General features: G+C 37.9%; 1 protein-coding gene across 1 annotated transcript; it reads left to right on the top strand.

Moving 5' to 3' along the window:
- The first annotated feature begins 261 nt into the window (after positions 1-261).
- On the top strand, positions 262-10,576 carry LOC103718896 (la-related protein 1C-like). The gene is made up of 6 exons (XM_008807899.4): positions 262-1,075; positions 1,205-1,817; positions 1,900-2,050; positions 2,135-2,225; positions 9,103-9,174; positions 9,459-10,576. The coding sequence occupies exons 1-6, from the start codon at positions 614-616 to the stop codon at positions 9,780-9,782; spliced, it is 1,713 nt and encodes a 570-aa protein (XP_008806121.1). The 5' UTR covers positions 262-613; the 3' UTR covers positions 9,783-10,576.
- Positions 10,577-17,899: the final 7,323 nt, after the last annotated feature.

Here is a 17,899-nt window from a genome sequence, read left to right as displayed (position 1 = left end):
GATTAGAACCTGGCCTACTCTTTCAGCTTCTTTTGGCTTTTTCAAAATAGTCAACTTTTGACAACACAAGCCAGGCCAACGGAAGAGAAAAGCGATTCCTATTTGGGGATGAGGTTATCCGTGATATCATGGCCAAAGCGAACGACGCAACTAACGTAAGAAGTAGCGACGTACGCGACCAAACCACGAACAACGTGGGCATATTAGTGATTTAACCCAGGTAGAACAAAGACAAGCGGGGAGGGGGGCGGTCAGGGTCCGGAGGAGGAAAGGGGAAGGGCATTACCCCGTCGCCTCGCTCCCCTTCCCCAATATAAAGAAAAGGACACGCTCTCCCACACCTCCTCTTCTTCGGGCCTCAAAAGAAAGAAACCCCGAGAGAGAGAGAGAGAGAGAGAGAGAGAGACTCGGCTCCCCTCTCCCTCGTGCTCCAATCGGATGATACATTAGTGAAGCCCCGGAATTTCCCCTAATTCCCTGCCAAACCCTTCCCTCCCTCTTCCTCTCTCCTACCTCGCTTTTTTTTTTTTCTTTTTCTTCTTTTTTAATCTCTTCTTTGCTTCGGAAGCCTGCCGATCCCGCGATCGGAACCCTAGCATTTACGTCACTGGCGATGTCGCCCGGCTCCGACCCGTCCTCCACCAACCGCATCTTCCCCCGCCCCGCCCGCGGCGGCAGCGGCGGCGGCGGCGGCCTCTACTCCCCCTGGGCCCGAGTTGTCCGCGGCGAGCCCGAGAGCGTCCCGGAGGCACCCTCATCGCCGCCGCCGCCCGCCCCGATCTCTTCCTCGGAACCCCCCGATCGGTCCCCTTCCCCCGTGGAGAACGCGGCCTCGTCGTCTGCGCCGCCGCCGTCCGAGAGCGCGGACCACGGGAGCAACGGCAATGCCGCCGCCGACGCTCCCCGAGGGAAGAAGCCGGCTTGGAATATGCCGCCCAATGGGTCCAATGAAGCAGGCCCTGTTATGGGGGCCGACTCCTGGCCACCTCTCTCCGAGTCTACCAGGGTTTCTCCTAAATCATCGTCTTCAGATTCTTTGAAGGCCCTCTCGGATGGATCGGTCTCTGCTCCCCCGGTGCGATCCCTGATTCTTTTGCTTTTTTTTTTATTACAGGAATTTAGCAGACGGTTTAATTTTTATTCCACATCCATGCTTTAGTGTTGCTTGAAACCCATCTATTGACTTTGATCTTCTTGGAATCAGGGGTCTCCGATCATATCTCCTTTGCAGAAGCCAAATTCCAGTCATCCGAACCCTAATTCTACTTCAAACCATGCGGGCCCTGTCCGCCAGAAATCCAATCCGAATCCTAATTCCATGAGGCGTGGTGGTGCAGGCGGCGGCAGTAGCAGTGGTTCCTCAGCCAATGGTGGACCGCCGCCGCCTTTACCACCACAGGCTTCGCCGGAGACAGCACAGATCATCCCAGGGAAACCGTCTGGCCCAGAGCCTTCCCCCAAAGACCATCCCAACAGGAGCAATAGCAACTGGGATCATGGCTGGAGGAGCAGCGGGTTAACGCCACAGTCACAGGGTGCATGGGATCACCATCGCGGCTATGGCAGCAGTCGCAGGGGCAGCAGTGGTGGCGGTGGATCTCACCATGGAGGCTACGGGAGTCGGAGGGATCACGAGCGGGGGGGCTATGATTGGAATCCTCCTCGAGGTTTTAGTGGGAGAGATGCTCACATGCCCCTGCCGCCACAGCAGCAGCGGGGTCATCCCCGGTCTTTCCCCAGGCCACCTTCACCTGCTTCGGCACCGTTTATCAGCCCTCTGCAGGTCCGGCCTTTTATGAGCCCCTTAGGCTTTGCCGGTAAGCTACATGCACTGTGGCGCAATCTCGCTTGTCTCATGGTAGGTTTCATCATTTTTGATGGTCTTGAACTGTTTGTCAGAATTTCCTCCTCCTATGTTTTACTTCGGGCACCCCACACCAAACATGTTTGTTGCTCATCAAGTACCACCTGCAGTACCCCCTACTATGTTTGTTACTGCAGCAGATTATCAGCGTACTGCGTTATTGAAGCAGATAGAGTACTATTTCAGGTAACTTTGAAGGTCGAAAAGTTAATTAACATTCAGCCTTGTTCTGGTATTTCATGCTGCTTATTTTTGTCATTTTTCTTGCAGTCCTGATAACTTGTGTAAAGACATATATTTGAGGCAGAATATGGATGACCAAGGTTGGGTTCCGATATCTTTGATTGCTGGCTTCAATCGAGTGAGTTAATTGGGACACTTTGTCAATATATTTTTGTCAGTCTTTGGATTGGCATTATCAATCTTATGGTAAATGTAGTACATCTGCTGTTAATCTCCTTTATAGATAGTTTACTGTGAGCTGTTTGTTTCTTTTATAAATAGTGTATTGTGAGAAGAATCAGCGATATATAATTTTACCTTTTACTGCCAAGATGGATCTATAATCACTTTTGTATACTTATTCATTTTTAAATAGTATGGTAGCTTTATCTCTGGTTTCCGCAACGCAAGGAGTTACAGTTTTTGGGTGCATAAAACTTGCCTTACATTTATTCAGAAGTTGATAATTGGTGACACAAGGTGCAATCTGCTCACGCATGTGTAGACTTGCCTTCGTTTGTTTCATAATATATTGCTTTTGAAATCACTTATGTATACTTATGCTTTTTTTAAATAGCTTTATCTATAGTTTCTGCAACTCAAGGAGTTACAGTCTTTGGGTGGATAAAACTTTGGCTTACATTTATTCAGAAGTTGACTATTGGTGACACAAAGCGTAATCTGCTCATGCACGTGTAGATTTGCCTTTGTTTGTTTCATGATATATTGCTTTTGAATTCTTATCTTTCAAAGATACTAAACACTATTTGAGCCCATGTCCTATTTTGCTACTATTGACATAATATTGGGGTATCTGGAGGAGGTGAGTTATTACTATTCAACTGGTATATTTGCTAGTAGATGCTCATCCAAGATAAATTCAACAATAAATTAGATGACCATAATCATGTGCATACAGCAAGGTTTGATAGCTGAATGATTGGCATATGATTAAAATGTGATATCTAACTGCATAGAGCTTGTACTCTTAATGATAACAAGATAATTAGGAAAACTAGAAAAGAGAAGGTCTCTGTCTTAAATCAACAAACATGCGGCTGTTGCAATTAAATCTATATTGTCATTATATAGCAATTGTGGATAGAGAAACTACCAGGCTGATGATTATTTGTGTCATCCCAAACAACTGGAGGGTTATTATCTGGCTGGACAGGGGGGATCATACTAACTAATTACATAACTAATTTTAACGACAAATTCTTTTTAGATGTAAGAATCAAAAACATTATGAGATATTAACATGAATGATCATTATTTAAAATAAATAAATTTTGATTAAATAGCAAAATCTAATTGATGTTCTTTGTCGAGATAAGGAAGATCTAGACATTGTTTTCTACATTCGCAAGTCCTTTTTTTTTCTCAATATAAAAGCATAAGTTAAATTTTGCAAATGGATGGGAATATATACTCTAGATATGATGAGTTTTGTTAAGAATAATTATTTGAGAGAGAGAGGCTTTGGTTTAAGATCTAGTCTTGCATGAGACAAGTTTGTGTTTTCAAGTCACCCTTCCATACTATCCAGGATGTTTGATGGCTGTAGGCTTTCCATAGCAGGAAAGTGGTCAGTTGGTTGATTCAATTAGCTGACCGATATGGGTCCAATTTATTCAAATTTAACTTGTAAGCATTAGCTTTGTTTTGCTTGGTTGTAATTAAGACAATTTCAATCAAAATGAATGCATCCTTTAAATTTTAAGCTGTCTAAAAGTTTATATAACATATTGTTGTTTGCTTTTGAGGATGCATTAAATGAGAACATTTATGAATCCAAGGCTTCAGAGTGCAGCCCCATATTTCCCTTTAATGTGTTTAAGTAATGTGGTAGACTGTTGTTCTTGTGTTTGAGAAATTATTAATGTTCACCCCTTTTTTTTTCCTAAGAATCTTCACCCGCCATGAAAAGATATGGATTCTTGTAGTTGCAATCTGATGATCATAGAAAATTATAGGGCGTAGAAAATGATTGAGGACTGTTCTTGCATACCTTTGAGGAGTTTTTAAGTTTTCCTTTGTTAAAGGGTCGGGCAGGGAAGCTTTAACAAGTAACTATCCAACACTTCTGATGGAGTTGGAAAATTGGGAAATCTGTAGTTGACTAAATTTGATTAGAAGGTGAAGGAAGATATAGAGAGTTTTTAAAATTACTAGTGAAGATTAGTGAATAGATTGCTGCAGGCCTTGAGATGTCTGATGATGAAAAAGTAGAGTTGTAAATTAATTACCTTAACCATCATTCTTGAATTTTATTGTGGAAGATTATGGTCTATATTCCTTTAGGTTTGAGCAGATGTAGTTAGAGGCTTAGAGCAGCTGGATCTGAACTGCAGAAGTAGCGACCAGTGGGAGGAGAATTAAGGAAAGCGGCATTATATTTATTTAAATTATTTTGGTTAAAATGCTATTTTTCAGATAAACTCTAGGTGTGCTAAAAGGATGCTTTTGGACCGGCATCATGAAATCTTAATCAGAAATATGAAGTGACCCTTGAGGTTGGAAACAAAAAGGAGAATGACAGTTTATCTTGAAGGTCAAGGAGCCATTTATTTGGGAGCTAGGTTGAAGACAATAAACTAATATGAGTTAACCTGTACTAGCATAATTATAAGATTTTCGTGGAGTGCCAAATTTGAGAACTACCTGTTTAATAGAGATAAAAGTTGACAGGGAGAACTTTGGCATAAGGTGTGAAAAAAATTTACAAACATTAAGAGATGGTATGAAGACTGAAATTTTGAACAGATCAATTAAGAGGGGAGAACTGAGCTAGAAAAGAATTTTGGGGGATCTACCACCCCTCTGCCGGTGATTCTAATGTACTGTAAGTTTTTTTTGGACAGAATGATCTAATTGCTACTTTATGTGGTTCATATTTGTGAACTTGCGTATTTAAGTTTGTTTGTAGAAGTTAGAAGATGCTTTATTGCCAGTTTACCGCTTATGAATGTTTGATGCTTTGTTTTTCAAAATTAAGGATCGGTCTGCCTTTGTTTATACCAGGCTTTAACATAATTGAACACTTTGGCTGAAAAGAGAAGCTAATATTTTTGGATTATTAGAACAAACTAGGAAGCAGGAAAAGAGCCAAAATGTTCTGGCTTCATTTCAGCCTGTTCTGTGCAATATCACTTGGATTCCATGCCAGGCATTTAAGAACAATTCCATTAAAATGTAATAGTAGTAAAATGTGATGGTTATACAATTTGTTTTGTATTCTGATTGACTATTTATCAGTTTCCATAGACCCATTTCTCATGTTACTGATCAAGTTCTGGGTATCTATTTGTGAGACGTGATTTGGTTTGGCCAATGCAAGGAAAGATGGGGAATGACTGGGAAATATATGGGGGTTTTCACTGTATACTATGAATGAAGGTCTTAGAGCTATGAGAAAGTGCAAGGATAGGAATTCAGAGTTCCCAATGCTTCCTATTGTTTTCATGTTTGTTTCCCATATTCTTTTTACACCTGTTCCAATTTACCAAATTCATAACTATTTTCAGTCATTGTTTCTTGCCTTCGTTTCATGTATCATTTCAAATACCCAGTTCTCAATGGGAAATGTCCTAATCAAATGATTTAATTTTTATTTGAAGAGGAAGTGTGTAATTTCAAGCAAATACTATTTTTTTCTCAGACATATATTTGCCAATTTTAAAGTGTACTGAATTCTTCCATCATGGCATGTTCTTACATCCTAGAGTTGGTTAAGATCTTCTAGCATCAATTGGTAAATATTTTCGAAAATATCATGTTCAAATCTTTTGAAATGAAGCCAAATATAATGGACCATGCTACTAGAAGATCATGGCCATAACTTTGGTTGGAAATATGCTCCAAACAGGGATTTAAATCTTGAGATTAGAAAATGTCTGTTCTAACGTGGTCTTCTGTTCTTCATAGTACTTTTCAGAAAGGATGAGATTTGACTATTGGTGCATTGGTCGGACTTCCATTTTTATTGTGGCAATCACATTCTTGTTGGATATCATATGCAATGTCCTCTTGGTTGCAGTATTTTTTTAAATTAGGAGTCCTTTTTCCTGTTTTATCCAACCTTCTAGTATCTTAAACTGATAAAAATGGATCGAGAATCTGGTATATTATGCATGAAGGATGAGAGCAAATATCTCTTGGAAGTTAAAAGTTGTAATACGGATCTATTGTGCACTTTTATTATTCTGATATTGTCATTTTGTTTGGTGAATAAAACCATCAAAAGTTGATCTTTCACATATGCTTTGAGTGTGTGAGTGGGCTAAGCTGCAATAAGAGTGATCACATTTGAACGAGGTTAAGTAACACTATCAGTAGTGACCACATGCATTTTGATATATATCTGGATGTTGAATGGTTCTGCATGTATCTCCAAATTTGTTCTCATATGTAGGAACTCTTGGACGTTGCAAGCAGGCATTGTATGAATGTGCTTACAGATCCATGTGGTTTAATGCAAAGCATGGTGGATCTTGCATGATAATGATCAGTCTGCTCAGGAGTTTTCCTGATCTAACCATTTGATCTCTAGCTTTCTTTTATTATATTTTTTATTTGGTTAATTATAACTAGAAAATAATCTGGTTATTATTGTGACTTTTATTAATTTGTTATCCTAAAATTAATTATGCTTGTTCACAAAGTGCATAATAGTATGTCTAAATAAGGTTTAGCTTTTGAAGAGGGAGTAAATAAAATCAATTTCTTCATGGGAATTTAGTTATATTTTGAGATTTTATTTCTTTATAGGCAATCATATTGTATTTTACCTGTTGGCAGTAGCGATTCTAGGTTACATGTGCTTCAGGAAGAGTGTCTTTATGTAATAGTCATGTAGTTGAGAGGTACTCTTCTCATTGATTGAATTTAGTTCTATGTGAAGCCTTGCATAAATATCAGTTAGTTTTAATTATTGCATAGTTTAATCATTATTTTTTATAAAATACTTTTATAGCCAATGTCATATTCTTGTTTCTGGGAGAGAATGAGGGTGTCTCTGTACGCCAATTTAAACCTAACCTGTTTATCAAGCAGGTAATCTGACCCGACTTGTGCAACTCTTTTAATAAACAAGTTAGGTTGGGTAGCTGAAGGTGATAGTTGACATGCTAACCTGACTTGACATGCTTAAACCCATGCTGGCATGATTAGCCTAATGCTAACCTGGTTAATTTATTAACCAATATTAATTCATTAATTTCACATGTAATTAACTGATAGCTGTGTATTTTAATTTATAAATATAATTTCAACATATAGCTTTTTGAGACAGAGTTCAATGGGTATATAATGGGTCATTTTCAGGTTTGTGTTGTAGTCCCATCGACCCCACTCGTTTATTAGACTGGTCAATCTGGGCCAAGCTTGTCCAGTGTCTATACCTGAACTAGGCCTATTTGAAAGATATAGTTGTCTCAACCAGTTTCTGATGCAAAGCCCAGTCATGCCCAACCATAACATGTTTGCAGTGGGTTTGTGTCAGGTTGGCAGACCAGGTCATCACCACCCTCAAATTTAATATTTTATCTCATGGATTATGGATGTTAAGCTCAAACTGAAGGTTTTGCATGAGCTCTTATCTTTCAAGTATTCATAGAAAAGATGCCCGATATAAGTTTGTCATGATTGTTGTTGTACAATATACTTCGTCGGTAAATACGTTGCCACATGCATCCAGTGAACTTTCAGTATGCTATTTGGATATGACTAAGTTATTTTAAGGGTGAAAATTATCAGGAATGTGACATTCATGCAACTCCACGGTTGGTGTTTTCCTGTTAAAATGTGTGATAATGTGTTAACTTGCGTCAAATCTTTGTTTTGTGCTGCACTACCAAGCAACTTTCAATTACCCTTTTGGGTGCTGAAGCTGATTATTATGTCCTTACTCTTGATGCTGATATGAATGGAATTTTATCTTGCTATCTTTGGGCTGTTTATTTGTTTATAAGTGCAATGCTTTCGTGATGATTTGACACTAATACTAGAAAGTTATAGTCGCAATGCATGAAATGGAATATTATTGGCATGGATCACTGTTTTTCTCAGAACAAGCTTTTACAGGACATATTATCTGTCTGTTGACATTACAATATGAAATTATATATTATTATTGGATTTGCTCCCAAGAATACTTTTAAGCTTGTTCAGATGATTTTCTTTATGTTTTCTATTGGCCTTTACCTAGTTGATGTTTGCCAACATCAGTTAGAAATTAGAATTGTGATAGGCTGCTAGATAATATCACTTTTGTCTTTTCTGATCTCTTTTTAACTTTGCAAATTATGTCTCCGGATAGGTAGGTTGATACATTTATGATGATTTATAGCCCAAATGGTTTTTTTTTTCTGCGTACAGCCTCACATGCTAGTCACATTGGGTATCACAATATCGGTCAGTTTGTGATCTTTGTTTGGAAACCAGACATCATTGTTTATAAACAAATTAGGACTTCTCACACATTGGTCAGCTCCTTTTTGTTCTCTCCTCAGATGTTGATGACATTTCTTCTGGAGGTGCTATGCAGGTCACCTTCAAATTCCTTTTTGTATGTTATCGAAAGATAAGGCATTGTTTGAACATTTGTCTTTTATTTCTTCAAGCCATATCATGAAAAACTTGGCAGTTCAAATTAGTTTTCAGTAAATTGTCTTATATGTAGTGACTTTTTCAGTTGATCTTGTGTGGATACAATCGCAGCCAAGAGCTGCAGTAGTGCAAGTATGGTTGGACTTACATTTGAATCCTTGCTTTATGAATCCTAGTGTAAAAAAACTGAAAATAGGGGTAGGATTCATGGTGTTGATCCCATACTGAGTTGATCCACTAGTTACAGACTTGCTATGGTATGTTACTTTTATATTTTTTATGACAAACTTATTTGCCTCTATTAAATTTAGGAATTTTGGCATTTGCAATAGCTGAACTGCCTTTCATTTTTTTTCCCATTTCATTTTTATTCAGCATAGAAATTTTTTTTGTTGTCATGTTTTCAGGTCAAGCAATTGGCAAACAACATACAGTATATATTGGATACCGTACGCGGTTCAGACATAGTGGAAGTACAGGTACAACAAAAGAATCGTGTTATCTTGTTCAGCTGATCTGTCCTTTCAGATATGTTTTATGAGAAGCGTTGGTTTCCTGCAAAGTATTCCTAGTGATTTTTTTGTTTTTTGGTAGAAGCAAACTATTCCTTTTGTTGGCCTGCTGGCCAGCTGAAAGGTAGAAGTTGGCTCTGATGAGGCTTGATCAATACTATGAAGCACGTGTTTCTTTTTTGCATGTGAATGGATTTCTGTCACATTCATTAACTTGTTCCTTGTTGATGTGTTGCCAACTTGTCATGCAGGGTGAGAAAATAAGGCGGCGTAATGATTGGATGAATTGGATATTGCGAGCACCACCTAATCAATACAGTACCTCTTCCGGATCTTCCTCCCCCACAACGCCAAACTATGATTCTCTGGCAGCTCGTATGCATAATGTTGGACTCGGGGAGGGGGCTGCTAACCATGACAGGATATGGGGCCAAACTCATACTGAGGTGGTTCTTAGTAGATCATCATCTGAGAACCTGAATAACCAGTCACAGGTTGGAGAACCTGATGGGGAAGAGAATGTGCACGTAACTGGCAACAGTGAATCAGATCGATCTTTGTCTATGCGAAGCTAAGAAGCTACACTACAAGGCCATTTTCATGTCATGGGGAAGTTTGTGGGAAAATTGTTGCTAATGAGGGATTAGGTCACTCTCGGGGTCCTTTGAAAAGTGAGGTCTTTGCCATCCTTGGCTTGGAATGTTGGTCTCGCTAAGAGGATAGCTAATAAAAAGCAAAAAAAAAAGAAGGGGAAAATAGAAATAAAAAACAAATTAAAGGACAAGTGAAACGGCATAACTAGATAGAGAATCCACCAAATAGTATAGTTTGGTTTGGCTTGGGTGAATGGCGATTTTTGATGGTGATGTTATTGGTATGTTTGGTCCTTTAGGGGTGTCCTTGAACAATCCCAGCCTTTTTGGTCGCTATCAACATTTGTTGAGAACAGAATTGAGCTGTTCTCACGTGATGTTATTGGTATGTTTGGTCCTTTGGGGGTGTCCTTGAACAATCCCAGCCTTTTTGGTCACATACCAACATTTTTTGAGAACAGAATTGAGCTGTTCTCATGTTCTAGAAGTGGGATTAAGAGGGATGGACATGATATAAAATCTTATATGCCCTCCCTCAAGAGACTTATATCACAAAAATATACCTTTTCTTCAGCTGAAGATTATCACTCCATAAAATTCCGTCATTGTTTGGATAAATTATTTGATATGTGCTAGGCCCACAGTTTTTTTAGTTTATATATAGTCTGGATTGTGTGATTTATTTAGTTCGCTGGTACGACATGTATAATCATCCAGCATAATGTGGATTCCTAAATCATTTCATATAATTTCAAGATCTTCATTGATATTTTATTGAAATTGAATGTGCAGTATTTTGCTAGTGAATTTTGCTTCACTTCCAAAGTGAATATTAGTTGATTTGGAGCTCACACCAGTTGCTATCAGGATGTTTTTCATGCACTTTTGGGTTTGCCTGCTCCATGTATTGCATGCATCTAGACATTTGAAATTGGGAATTTGAGACCTGAAGTGAGGTACTATAAGATGAAATGCCTTGATGGTGATCTCCATTCCCCTGCAAGCACTGTATTTACCGTGACCACAGCAGAGCCGAAAAATCTATGTAATGCCTTTTTTTTTTATCTTTTATCTGCCTTAAGATTTTTACTAGCTTATATTCGGTCAGATGGCCGTTCAGCTGTTGCCAAAATTCTGCACAGTCCACTCCACCTTCTTTAGCTGTAGTTTGATTCTTCACAAGGGTCAGGTATCGGAGGCCGGAGCTAGCTAGATGTGAGCAAGCAAGCTGCTTATTGTGAAACTTGTAAAGCTTGAAATGGAGTCGGTTTGCAAAATTTTCTTTCATTTTACTATAGCGAGTCGACAGCTCTTGCTGCGAAGGTCCGTTCTACTATGTTGCCGTAAAAATCAAAGGAAGAAGAGGGGTTCTCGCTGGTCGGTGGATGACTGATCACGAATAACCGGTGGCTAAAACTTGACTGGGAGGTGCACTTCTCCGATAGAGCATGGTGCTGGTGCCAGAAGGGTCAGCCGTTCGCAGAAAAGCACCTTCAAGTTTGTTTAAATCTGCTGTGGAGTAAGATCATGACAACAGAGAACATGGTGCTGGCAACAAAGACAAAAGATTTAGGTAGAGATGTTCTGATTACCAGGACACAAAAAGAAAATAAAATTGACCGTCATCAGATGAACAAGAAAATCTCGATGGAAGAAAAGAAGAAAAGAAAATTGACCGTCATGGGATTGCAAGAATATGTAAATAAAATATGAACATATGCAGAGGTGACGGTATGGGGGATGGAGCTATTATAACAAGGACGTTGTTCTACATTTACTCTTCATACTCAAGCTGCTGGCGATTTTGCCAATCATGGGTATACATCTTAGTGCTTCCAAAGGTAATAAACTGCAATGCATATAATAGAATATATCGTGACAAAATGGGTTGAAAGTTTCCAAGTTCATATATAGACTGGAATGTCGTAATATGTTGATTTTGTGATGATATGATGCATAGATTAGAGATAAATGATTGATACAATTTTCTATTTCAGATCTTCTAAATCATAATCAATGCTTTATATTTTTATTTTATTATCACTAAATTAAAATGATGGTGAGCGTAAAATTTTTATATATACAGAGAGGGAGGGTGGGGCACGCCAAAGCACCAAATTATACCATACGTATTAGTGTAATCCGAATCTTCTTTCCCATCATGCTTGGTGCCCTTTTATATCATATTTTTCTTTCCTTTGTTTATTTTCCCAGTGTTACGAACAGGATTGACTTGGGTCCATTCCTACGATTTTCCCCAGTAATTGAACAGCCTTCTCGTGTCATCTCACTTTCTGGCTAAATTTTGGTAATGGTATTTTTCCCACCATTATCACCAAACCCCATCCTGATAGAATCTCTGTAGGCATTATAGCTTCCCCCCGGTCCGATTCAATTCCATTACCAAAAAAGCATGCCTTCCCCAGTTCTTCCTCTCGCGATTTGCTAACCGGCAAGTGGCGTGCGAACTCTGAAATGCGAAGGGCGGTGCTAGAGATGGATCGGTACCATGCGCATGCCCGCAGGCCCCCAAATTCGTGTACGATCCAAAAAAAGCAGGGTGCTATGGCTGAAGAGTGTTGAACGGACCGCGCTCTCCACCCTCTTGGCTCAAAAAGTTATGGTGGTGGGACTCTGATGAGACATCACGTTATGCTTTGGACTCACTGCAAGTGAAAACTTCGAAACAAATGTTGAGATGGCAAGCGGGAACGAAGTACAAAGCATGCAGTTAAAACCTTTCAAAATAATAGATAACCTAAAAAGCTTATAAATTAGAAAAGAAAATTGACGCCAGCGCAAGTTACATATCTTACCATCATAAATAAAACTTCACAAGCCTAAATGACCGGCTCCAGACTCCTATAAATGCTCATCGATCAAAATTTAGACAAAAAAAGAAAGAAAGATCTATCAAACTACTTAGGAATTAATAGAAGAATTTATTAACAAGGGTCGTAGCCATCTATGCTTGGTCTCGCATGCCCGAAACTAGCAGACTCGTGATCATTTTCTGAAAAACATAGGATGGTTCCTAGACCTAGCAACTAGTTCAGATGCATGATCCTCCCATGAATCTAATCTAACGTGTAACCAGTAACTCTGATGTCCGTGTTTTTCTTATCCCCTTGCATGGCATGTAGCCTATTATTCTAGCGTAGCTAATGCACATGAAAATGAGAGATTTTGACGCAATATTGAGAAGATCTCATTGTATCATATGCGCGTGTCAGTGAAAGAACCGGTGCAAGTCAATGGTGGGAGCAGGATGCTTCAAATATGGAGGAGATGGTCTGCTTCCTTTTGGTTCAACCAGCATTTCTATAAGCATAAAACAAAAAAATCAGATTATATTTTTGAACACTGAGATGTCTTTGGAGCCAGTCACCAGCCTGCATGGCTGCATCAGGAATATTTTTGGATTTTCTTTTTTCTTTTTCTGTGAATATGAGTGTTATGTAGAAGATGGAAGCTTTCATAGTTTTATTAGGTAAACTGGGCATCTAAATGCTGGCCGGATTAGATGATGATTAGACATCTAGTCATGCCATCAGAAATTCGAGGCCTTAATATATATTACCAAAGAATAATTTAAATCTGAACTCTGCAGTTTAGTATGCTTAGGCCAGAGTAGTACTAGAATGAGTGACCCCTAAAAAATTTCTGTGTTGCACCCTTTCTTTCCAGAAAAAGTAAATCTTAAAAACCCTAAGCTTCCTTCAAAGTAAATATTTATACCTTTTCAACCTTGTAATTAGTACTTTATGATGGTTATGCCGCTCCAGTTGGTGTCTCATTCATAAAACATTAGAAAAGATAGGGTTAGGTACAAACTGTCAAAATATGATTCTAATTTTGCAAAAATATCCTTTTGGGCTCTATAGCTGACATTTTGAAAAGGTGATTCAGTGGTGATTAATTTGCAGGCTAGATGCATGCTGTTTTAACTCATCCAAGTTATAGCTGACCTAATGTTGTTGGACAAATATTGATAATAAGGGTAAAGGCATTGCTCAAAAATCATAAAGTTATCAGCAGTAAGGCAATTTTTAAACAAGGATGTTTTAGAGGGTACATGTGTAAAATAAGGCCTTCAAAACTTAAGCATCTTAACAATTATTTAAAGTACTACAAACTTTTATGAGTTAAATTTGATTCAAGTATCTTTCAATCCATAAATTAGATTATAAACAGAATGTATAAAAAGGTTATCTAGCTACTCCAAGAAAACACAATGCAGGGATTATGATGTTCAATGTCACTTATTGCTTTAAAGGTATGTAAGTGACATATTTTCATCATTTATGTATTTGCACTGTAGATTAAACGCGGATAGCAGTTGGATATGTTTACAGCAAGCGACAAGAATGCAATATAATTTAGAGTATTTTTCTTGTATCAAAATTTATATTAAATTAAAGATCCTTGTGAAGAATGTCGAAAGCCAATATGAATTTTTATGGGAAAACGCTTTCATTATTACATATATGTTTTTGTGGAATCTAAAAGACATAAGAAATCTTTTAACAACAAAAAAGATTGATGAACGACATTTATATCCTCGCTGCTCCAAAAAAAAAAAAAAAAAACACACACACTTATAACCTGATATATATTTCACTCATCTATAGTAGCTCTTCTAGTCAACAGCTCCAATATATCTAAAATCTAATATGTGATCAAGTTTTCTTCTCCTAATCTGTCTCACTTTCTACGGGTCATATGTCTTAATTATGACGCTCACAGACTCCTCTCTCTCTCTCTCTCTCTCTCTCTCTCTCTCTCTCATCAATCTCTATTACAGATTACAAAACACATGAAATTTAAAAAAGATATTGCTGTCGAAACAGAAATACGAATTTCCTTTTGAACGCCCAAACAAAACTTTTTCCATGAAGTAACTATAGACAAGTATAAATTTAACAAAAGTACAAAATTTAGGACAGTATCACTCATGATCTACATTCCCCGAGGCTGGAAGCAGCTAAAAAGGGAGGCATATCATATATTTATGGCATTTTTGTCCTTCGGGTTTGGTTGGCAGTGTTGAAGGCTGGAGGCATATGATATGATTGTACTAGGTTATTCTATTTGTCCCATAATTTATTATTCTTCTGTGGCGTGTGGACCCGTCATCATAGCAGCAGTATTCGAAGAGCGTCTCCGGCTGCGGGGGCCGGTTTCTCCGGAAAAGGTCACAGTTCTGGATGCGCGAGTGCCCAGGGACGGAGGCTAAAGCCGCAGCTCTTGCCAGTTTGCGCAAGTCAATCATGTCTTATCCTAATCATCACACCTCTCGTCGAGCCGTCAGGAACACATTTCTGAAGCTTTTGATCTCCATGGCTGCATCTACATTGGAAACAAGAGGGTGCCATGCGAGAGCAGCGTCCAGGCCAGGCATGTACTTTGAAAGGCAGGGCAAATTATAGATTGGATCGTCCCATTCATTCGTTGTTCATTATTTAGAAAAAAAAAAATTTGAACCCAGCAAACTTCTCTCCCTATTTTGATTTATACTCATGCACGACAGCAAGAACAATATGAACATCCGATATAAAAAATAAATAATAATAAAGATAAATAACTCTTGTATTTTTTTATTTATCCTTCTAAACAGTCCATTTAGCGGACTATGCAAAAGAATATCCTTCTCACTTGGAGGATAAATCTATCCACCGTAAACGCTGGAATAGCCTTATTCTCTTCCGCACCCTAAGCTAAGCCACAAAGTAGGAACGTAATTTTGTCCTAATGATAAAAGATAAATTATCAGCTTCCTTAAAAAAAAAAAAGGATAAATTATCAGGAATCTAAGGGGTATTCAATGCATTCCATCGTTTCTCCTTATTCCTTTCCACTTGCTCCTTTAACCAAACATGGAAGGACATTAATTCTATGAAATAAGCCTATATGACGACTACAATTTAATCACATATTATATATGTAAGTCGAAAAAAAAATATTCACCTATATCTAATGAAACATTAACTCATATCTACTAAGGAGACAACACTGCACGAATTTTGTCACCAACCATGCCAGATATCTCTGTTGGAGAAATGATTTTACGCTGCCATGGAGACTTGAAGGATATCTTGGTTGCTTATTTCAGAAACTATATATGTTTTCAGAAATATGCTAATTAGACCCATCTGCAGTACAAAAACATGAGATAGATGAGGTAGCGAGGGGAGTTATCAACTAAATAATACTTGCACCAATAAGCGAAATGAATGGATGCTGGCAGCGATGGACATCCTTGTAGGCCGACGTTGTTTGTACCTTTGGAGTCCTTCAAGCAATCAACTCATTGTGCTAGGATTTGGTTTTAAGTATTTTTGGTTTAGGCCTTTCATTGCAACTCTTTGCCCAATCCTGTGTTCAAAAGTCTGAAATCTCCTTTCTTTCATGTTGATGTGTTACCATCATTTTCTTCTTCTTTGTTTTCTCCTTGAAATAGCTCGTGCTATGATGAATATTTCTTTTGACAAGTGGAATATATCGGTCCTAACATGATCAAGAGAGAACAAGAGGGAGAAATAAATAACGCATTCGTGATCTCTCTTTCTTATTCTTCGAAAAGATATTTTTAAATAATGGCAAAGGTTTGTAGGCCATGAGATGGAGGCTGTTGGACGGTTCAGAGCTAGGGTTTAGAAAGAAAAAGTTGGGCTCATGATATTATTTATTTTTTCATCTCTTCTAATTGATTTTAAAAAAAATCATGAAAAAAATGTGATGAGCCATACAACCACCTCGATTTGAAGATGGTCAAAGGGGGAGGAAAAGTCAGAGAATCCCCTTTTCTCCCATTTTTATTTTTTTGCTCCTTGGATATAGAATTGTATAAAAATCTTTCTACATATAATTGATGTGGGACTAAATACATGCTAGCATGAACTCTCAAGATCTAAATCGAATCATATTCAATTACAAATACAATCACAAACATAATGACCAATCCGGTCTAATCATAAGCACTATGATCACCTGTGATCAACTTCAAATGGGTTTATACTGCACTATCTCCTAGTCTATATAAACTCTAGGCTAGCAAGAGCTCTCATAAGAATAGAGGGTAAAAAGAAAAAAGAAAAAAAAAAAGAACTCCATGGCATTTCAAAAACAATGAGTATTGTCACGCCCTCAATCTGTCACCTAGGTCGACTATGTGACACGGCCACATAGTCTCTAAAATAATGCCCTAGAGATCATTTAAGGCCTAAGATGAATAATTTTCAAATAATTTCAGAAATTTAAATGAACAATTAAAAGTCAATTTAAACCAACTAAATACAACCACTATAATCAAATAACTAACTTGTTCAATTGCAAGATTTTCAGATATTCACCGGTATCAAAAAATAGAATAAACTAACTAACTAACTGATCTGAAGCTCGAACTCCACGTCCTACCTTTCTATGAAACTGTGCATTCTATAACTTTGGAAAAAAATGTAAAAGAGGGATATGAATTTTTCCAGCTCAATAAGAATTCCCAACCGCTACATCAAAAATAATATAATAAGATAAACAATACTATATAAAAGAATTACTATAACAATATCAAGAAAGCCCATTCAAAATAGCGTCCACAAAAGTCATCACTATCTATTTTATCAAAAGATATATATATATATATATATATATATATATATATATATATATATATATATATATATATATATATATATCCAATTTATTCAATTATTCAACAACAATTTCATATGCCATGTCATATATTTCTTATTATTTTAATTTCAAGTTTAATACAAATATTTTTTTAGTTTCGGACTAACCAAGATCATGTCCCAGTCTGAGACTGATACCAAAGTTTCCATGCGTAAGCTCATGGAGGTTGTCCCATGCGTAGGCCCGTGAAGGTGATTCCACGCATAAGCCCATAAAGGCGATCCCATGCATAAGCTCATGGAAGTTGTCCCATGCGTAAGTTCGTGAAAACTATCCCACGTATAAGCTAGTGAAGGCTTTTCCATGCACAAATCCGTAAAAAGCTATCCCATGACGAAATTAGTCCAAACCACATCTTATCTATCTAATTTTATATGCTATTCTTGTCGAATTAATTCCAATTTACA

The sequence above is a fragment of the Phoenix dactylifera genome, unplaced genomic scaffold (genome assembly GCF_009389715.1).
Source record: "Phoenix dactylifera cultivar Barhee BC4 unplaced genomic scaffold, palm_55x_up_171113_PBpolish2nd_filt_p 000254F, whole genome shotgun sequence".
In the NCBI taxonomy this organism is placed as follows: Eukaryota; Viridiplantae; Streptophyta; class Magnoliopsida; order Arecales; family Arecaceae; genus Phoenix; species Phoenix dactylifera.
Note: the sequence above shows the minus strand (reverse complement) of the source record. Positions and strands in the feature narration are given on the sequence as shown.